This window comes from Carassius auratus, chromosome 24 (assembly GCF_003368295.1).
Source record: "Carassius auratus strain Wakin chromosome 24, ASM336829v1, whole genome shotgun sequence".
In the NCBI taxonomy this organism is placed as follows: Eukaryota; Metazoa; Chordata; class Actinopteri; order Cypriniformes; family Cyprinidae; genus Carassius; species Carassius auratus.
The window spans coordinates 15,097,768-15,105,710 of record NC_039266.1 but is presented as its reverse complement, the minus strand read 5'-3'; the positions used below and the strand labels follow the sequence as shown (position 1 = coordinate 15,105,710).

General features: G+C 35.9%; 1 protein-coding gene across 1 annotated transcript; it reads left to right on the top strand.

Moving 5' to 3' along the window:
* Nucleotides 1–4,726: 4,726 nt before the first annotated feature.
* On the top strand, nucleotides 4,727–6,350 carry LOC113042757 (monocyte chemotactic protein 1B-like). Its single transcript, XM_026201773.1, has 3 exons — nucleotides 4,727–5,093; nucleotides 5,226–5,340; nucleotides 5,582–6,350. The coding sequence occupies exons 1-3, from the start codon at nucleotides 5,024–5,026 to the stop codon at nucleotides 5,748–5,750; spliced, it is 354 nt and encodes a 117-aa protein (XP_026057558.1). The 5' UTR covers nucleotides 4,727–5,023; the 3' UTR covers nucleotides 5,751–6,350.
* The last annotated feature ends 1,593 nt before the right edge of the window (nucleotides 6,351–7,943 follow it).

Sequence of the window (7,943 nt, the reverse complement as noted above, 5' to 3'; positions counted from 1 at the left end):
GTCAGAACAGGCTTCAAAAAGGACTGGACTGCTTCTGAGTGGTCCAAAGTTCTCTGAGATCTATCAGTTCTCTGATGAAAGTAATTTTTGCATTTCCTTTGGATATCAGGGTCCCAGAGTCTGGAGGAAGAGAGGAGAGGCACAGCGTCCACGTTGCTTGAGGTACAGTGTAAAGTTTCCACAGTCAGTGATGGTTTGGGGTGCCATGTCATCTGCTGGTGTTGGTCCATTCAGTTTTTTGAGGTCCAAGGTCAACTCAGCCATATACCAGGAAGGTTTAGAGCACTTCATGTTTCCTGCTGTTGACCAACTTTATGGAGATGCAGATTTAATTTTCCAACAGGACTTGGCACCTGCACACAGTGCCAAAGGTACCAGTACCTGGTTTAAGGACCATGGTATCCCTGTTCTTAATTGGCCAGCAAACTCGCCTGACCTTAACCCCATCTATGGGGTATAGTGAAGAGGAAGATGTGATAAGCCTTTACTCCCTCTACTCCCCCTACACCAATAACTGCAACCCTGTGCATGGATCCAACTCCATCATGAAGTTTGCAGATGACACCACATTGATTGGCCTCATCAGAGACAATCATGAGACTGCCTACAGGGAGGAGGTTCAGCACATGGCCACGTGGTGCGCCGACAACAACCTACTCCTTAACACCAGCAAGACAAAGGAGCTCATTGTGGACTTCAGGAAGAAGGTATAGGAAGCATGCATGACCCTATTCACATTAACAGGATGGTTGTTGAATGTGTCTCCAGCTTCAAGTTCCTCGGAACCACCATCTTGAGGACCTGTTCTGGACCACAAATACCTCTAGCCTTGTCAAGAACGCTCACCAGCGCCTCTTCTTCCTCAGGACACTGAAGAAAAAAACTCAGCTGTGTTTGGCTATCCTGGTGAACTTTTACTGGTGTGCGATCGAGAGCATCCTGACTAGTTGCATCACAGTCTGGTATGGGAACTGCTCAGCTGCTGACCGCAAGGCACTGAAGAGGGTGGTGAAAACTGCCCAACGCATCACTGGGACACCACTTCCTACTATTGAGGACATCCAGAGAAAACGCTGTCTATGTTGAGCTTGCAGCATTCTTAAGGAATCCTCTCACCCTGACCATAGAACAAAAGGTCTTTGGGATCATTAAAAAATCACAGGCAGGGGACTTTGATCAGGGTTGGAGCTAAACTCTGCAGCTCATTGAACCTCCAGGGCAAGATGTGAGGAGCCCTGATATACACCATCACCAGTTTTGTGGGAGTAAAATGGAGATTATCGGAGCCATTGTTTGATTTACAAACAGTTACCATGATAATCACAGTTTCCACTGAAATACTCAAGATACTGTACAACATTAACTTGTAAATGTTCTTCAACAATATACATTTTCAGAATCTTTCTGTCATTTTTTCCCCATTTTATTATAATATATATATATATATATATATATATATATATATTAATATTATAATAATAATATATATATATATATATATATATATATATATATATATATATATATATATATATATATATATATATATATATATATATATATATATATATAGATAGATAGATAGATTTTTGTGTGTGTGTGTGACACTTGTGGATAATACACAGACGTATCACACTTTGGTACCTGTGATATGTGAACGGAAGCTTATAATAAATTTGTGTAAGGGTGTTAGCCAGAATAATACAAAACAGTTATAAATATAACTGAATATATGAATATACATTTCTTTAAATATGAAACTATCTCTGTAAGTGAAGTCAGAACATTATGAAATGACTAAAGTAATATTCGTTTGATGCTTTTTAAGTATTATATATTGATGCTGTTTACGTGAACATTTATTCCCCATGAAGATTTTTTTATTTTATTTTTTTTTTTATTTAGACTTAATTTGTTATCTGAAGTACACAAGGTTCGATGCCTTGCTCAAGGGCACCTAAGTCGTGGTATTGAAGGTGGAGAGAGAACTGGGGAGTGCATGTACAGTTCTCTCTCCACCTTCAATACCACGACTTAGGTGTCCTTGAGCAAGGCACTGAACCCCCGACTTAGGTGTCCTTGAGCAAGGCACTGAACCCCCAACTGCTCCCCGGGCGCCGCAGCATAAATGGCTGCTCCGGGTGTGTGTTCACAGTTTGTGTGTGTGTTCACTGCTCGGTGTGTGTGCACTTCGGATGGGCTAAATGCAGAGCACAAATTCTGAGTATGGGTTACCATACTTGGCTGAATGTCACGTCACTTTCACTTTTTCACTTTCACTTTAAGGCACATGAATTCTTATGATTTGTGTAATTAGCGCCCCCTAGTGATGGACTTAGTTTCTTTCTTTTTTTTTTTTTTTTTTTTTACAAGATGCTCACGTCTGTTTCAATGTTGAAAGCCCATTTTCTAATACATTTACTCTCTTTTTTTCGGATGAATTCTTTGGCAAATATCAGTTCTATTGCATTTTCACACTTCATATTCTTCTTTGAACTCAGACCACTGAAAACACAACACCTGTACCTGCTGCTGTCTGCACACTTGCACATTTAGGTGTGAAGACTCATGTTCATCACATTTTACAGACCTTATTTCATCATAGCAAGACAGTATGCCTGTTCGATTTGAAAACAAGAGGCCTGGAGACTGATTTTAACTGGTCATACACAATAAACAGGTTTAAATAGTCATATTTTAACTCTTATCTGTGCAGTTTTAATTCAATAGTGAATTTAATTCATCTGTGAATTATGTCCCAGACCAACAGTTCCTGTTCCATCAACAATACCCTGCTGGTAGATGTCTTAACTACACCATACTTCAGGTATTCATAAAATTTTCAAGCAACATAAACTGCAATATTGAAATTATGTTACGGTATATGTGCTTTTGTGGTGTAACTGTGGTCATGACGTCATTTTCCTGTGGCTCCATGGTAATTAGTCACATGACATTTATAGCTCAGGCATCAAGATTGGGGTTGTAAAACGTATCATGTCTGGCTTTTTCCAGCTACTGTATATACAGTACAATGAAACCTATTCTGTTCTAGGATCCAGTCATTTTCACGGCTTAATACCTTCAAAATTTACCCCACAATCTGAGGTTTGTTCTTTTGCATATTGTGTCATTTATATTGCCTGTCAAAGTACATATTATCTGGCCCATGCTTGGTGTTGCTGCAAAGAAATTTCCTGTCAGGTCTGAAAAAAGGCTGACCTATCAGTCAATCAATCAATCAATCTAGTGCAACGGAAATCACGTATGCTTGCATTCAGCAATAGCGTGCCACTCTTCGTTTAGAAGGTTTGCTAAATTCTGCGTCTGTGTTTATTGCCGTTGCTGTATATATGAGTGTGTCTAAGAGCATTTGTGAGGAAGGAAAAGTTTTGTGTGCCACTTGCAGTCGCTGCCAAGTCTCATCTGATCTTCACATAGAACATGCTAAAGGTCATGATGTTGCAGCACACCACAATGACTTTCCCTGATCTCTGTAGATGCATATAAAAAGATGCCCGCTTCTTATTCGCACCAGCTTTGATATCTGTTAAAATTGTACGATATTGGGTTCATATTTTGGTTTGATATTTTAAAGGTATCCTTGTTACAGTGTTATTAACATTACTTAACACTATGTACGCCAGAGTAAGGTTTAAGGTGAATTTCCTGTAATTATGCATAGTTTACTGTTGTTCCTATACTAATACATAAGTGTTACAAAGACACTGCTGGTGTAAAATAAAGTGCTACACAATATTATCTCTTGACAATATTATTTACACTGTAAAATAGAGTGCTACACAATATTAAATATTAAATCTCTTGACAATATTAAGGCCGTCAAACCTAAATACTCCAATCTCTATTATTTAGTCACTGGAATATATATGTATATATGTGTATATATATATATATATATATATATATATATATATATATATATATATATATATGTATATATGTGTATATATATATGTATATATGTGTATATATATATGTATATATGTGTATATATATATGTATATATGTGTATATATATATGTATATATGTGTATATATATATGTATATATGTGTATATATATATGTATATATGTGTATATATATATATATATATATATATATATATATATGTATATATATGTATATATATATATAATTTTTTTTTCAATGTGTATAAATTGCATAAAAAAATAGCTTAACTTTTTTTTTTTTTTATGACATTCAACATCACATTAACTATTTCCAGACACTCACATATGCCTTTACGGGTTTGATGATTAGAAATTGTGGCCTGTCTACTTGGAAAAAGGCTGTATGCGTGCTTAATGCGTATTTCCCCCCGAGTTCAGTGAATGACCACAGAGACTTTGACACAGAAGCCCCTTCTAAACACTAACCACACCAGCAGGAAACCAACACTAACTCTCAATATTACCACGTTAGAAAGAACTCATGAAGAGCAATTTCAGAATATATACAGTGTCATTTACATTTATTCTTTTTTTTTTCTTTTGCTAGCAATGTATGTAAAATATTAGCTATGTACATACATTATAAGCTACTATTTTAATACATTAAAAACTTTTAATTTAACCATTTGTTAATTATATATTACCAGAAGGATTACAATGCGGTGAAAGTGAAACAGACTTTACACAAATTAAACACTGTAGTCACTGATGTAATAGTCAGTCAATATATCATTTGCAAAGTTCATTCATTATTTATTTTATTCTTCATTATGTGAACATCTTGGTACTTTCCACAGAAAGACACACCTGCATTAGCAGTGACCGTGCTCTCATGGTCACGTAAACCACTGAATTTAAGAAAGCTGTGAATGTTTCTTTCTTTACACAATGCTTGCCCATGAGATGATGAGGGGGTCTTTTGTTTCCGAGCGGACAGGTGACAGTTTTGCGGTAGGAAGCTCTGATGCTTATTTTCCCCTCTGTGAGTGTTTATAAAAGTGTGAGTAGTGGTGAGCTGAGGTAATACGCATCAGACTCAAAAGAGAAGATGAGGTGTGTTTCGGTAACCCTTCTGCTGTGCCTGGCTACAATGCTGCTCGCTCAAGTTAACTGCCAAAGTAAGAAATACCTCCGTATTGATATTAATTCTTCAAATTAATTCAAATATATGATGTTATTTTGAATTAAATGGTGTTGTCAACATGAATGTGTGTGTTAAAAATGCTTTTGTTTCCTTTTGGTGTTTGTAGTAAGTGGCCGGGCAAATTGCCTTTGTCTCAAGACATCAAATCGGGTTCCTCGGAAGGAAAATATTGAAAGCTACATGATACAAAATGCAGGCGTCTGCCATATTGATGCTATTTTGTGAGTACTTTTTTCATATTGAGGCAAATATGATTTGATATTTCTCAACTATTCAAAAATATTTCATGCTAATATTTCAGAATACTACTTTTTTTTTTTTTTTTTTTGTCTAGGCTTTATTTTTGTACATTGCCATTTTTCCCATAAGTTTAAAATTTAAACACAAATTTGCGTAATCATATGTTCTTTTTTATATTTTGTTGTATTGTCATGCTAAATGGTTACTTTTATGTATTTGCAGATTTAAAACCGTTAGAGGTCGTTTCATTTGCGCTGATCCAAAAATCCCTTTGGCAACAGAAGCCAAGAAATATGTGGACAAGAAAAAGGCAACAAGAGCCCTTCCCGTAAACTCTGCATCAACATTTAAAACATTGAGTACCACATCACAATGGAGTACAACGGGATGAACTAAGAACTACTTCAGTTGAACTATCCAAATTTTTAACATATATCGGTGATGTTTGTGTTGGATTTTGTTATTTGCACATGGTTCATTAAAATGTTTTATACAAAGTATATTTTAGTGCTGTGCATGATTTAAAAAAAATAATAATATTGAGCTTGAAAATAATTTTAGCATCATAAAGATACTATTACAGTTTTTATTCATATATTGAATGATTTCTTTATGTTTTAGTTCGAATCTGAGTAAGTTTGTTGAGTGACTGTCATTTTGATAAATGTTTTTTATAGTTCGTTTGTCGTTCAATTGTGGTTTAGTTATTTATAGTAAATCAAGATGAACTAAATGAAAATGAGAACTGTCATTTTGGCAGCTATATGAAATAATGATAATAATAAAAAAGTTCATTTCAGTTAAAGTTTATTTTATTCTAAGTAAGATTTTATTCCGAGTAAGTTTGTTCCAAGTCAGCTCAATTTAGTGTTTTCCCCTATGTGGTTAATAAATAACCAATAAAAATGTAAGTAGCTGTGTGATTAGGTTTGCAATGGATTCAGAACTGAATGTAAAATTCAAAAAATTATTTATTCTTTAAAATTCCTTATGGCAGATAAAAAAAAAGTAAATGAATGAATAAAATATGTTAAAATGTTAATTCTGAGTAATTCTGTGCATAAATATGTATGATTGTGTCAGTTATTAGATAGAAGATATAAGTAAAACGTTCACACATTAACCCTTGTGTGGGTTAAGACACTCAAATCTACATAGTTGTGTGGGTTTTCCACTTTCACAATACAAATACATCACATAAACCATACCATATGTACAATGTCTTACTTTTAAATACTAATATGGTATTAGCATATGAAAAACGGTAAGAAAACGCATGTGTGCATGTGAAAAACTGCAGTTGTGCACATTGAAACCCCCATCCCCGTGCATTATGTATTACATTCCATGCACACATGTTGGTTTGAGAGGAGGTGCACAGGGTGGGTTATGTGAGAAAATGTGGGTGCTTAAAGAATAGGTGGGTGGGCAATGTGTTTCCATAAAGTTATGCGTATGTCTTTGTTGTACTTATCTAAAAAATCAGTAGAGCCTAGTTGCATTTCACATTTGTTCAGACTACTGCATTTACATTATGGCTAGCAATTTATACCATGGATATGTTTGTATTTGTCAGAAAACATAAGTGGGTCTGAATTTCTAATTTAAAACAAGAGCAAAGGTCAGTGAGGTATGTGAAAGCTAGGTCAGGTTTTTGTGGTCTGGGATGATGGTTGCATATCATAGCAGGCTATAACATCCTGATGCCGTTGCTAGCAGCTATACAGCTCTTACCTGGTTTCCCAATGAAGTATAGCAGGGTTGAACCTGGTTAGAGATACCTCCTGGGGAAAACTAAGCTGTTGCTGGAAGAGTGCTAGTGAGGCCTAGAAGGGGGGTCTGTGTAGGCCCTAGTACTCCAGTATAATGACTCAAGAAGCATCGTCCTTCAGATAAATCATTACTGATGTTCTGACTTTCTGTGGTCTTACAAATTTCCAAGATGTTCTTTAGAAAGAGTGGAAGTGTAACCCTGGCATCCTGGCTAAATTTGCCCATCATTATGGCCTCTTTATTGAGAGTGCATTATCCTGATGAAAGAGGCCACTGCCATCAGGGAACATCATTGTCATCAAGAGGTGTATTTGGTCTGCAACATCCACTTGAATGCCAGACCCCAAGAACATCGCCATCAGAACATTGCCCAGAGCATGAAATAGTCTCCACCTGCCTGCCTTCTTCCCATAGTGCATCCACTACATTGTGGTCCAGTTCTGATGGTCACTAGGCGGACTGGGCTCACCAGAATAATTAGCGTGCAGATGTGCAGCACTATTCTCATCAAACTTTGATGCATTGTGTGTTCTGACAATTTTATTAGCTCTCCTGTGGTTTTAATGGTGTGACTGATCAATGCAATGTTACATCTTTTTATGGCAGTATTTTTGTTTGCAAAATAGAACATTTAATTTGAGTTTAAATGTCATTGAATATTAACATCTCACTGAACAGTATCTGCAATCATGCTCCTATTTAGGGAAAATCAGCTCCCTTGCTAGTTCGAAATGGCTTAACTACATAAAACATTACAGGGTCCAAAACTACAGTGTCATTTTTACACAATGTCTGCATGGGTCTGCTCTGG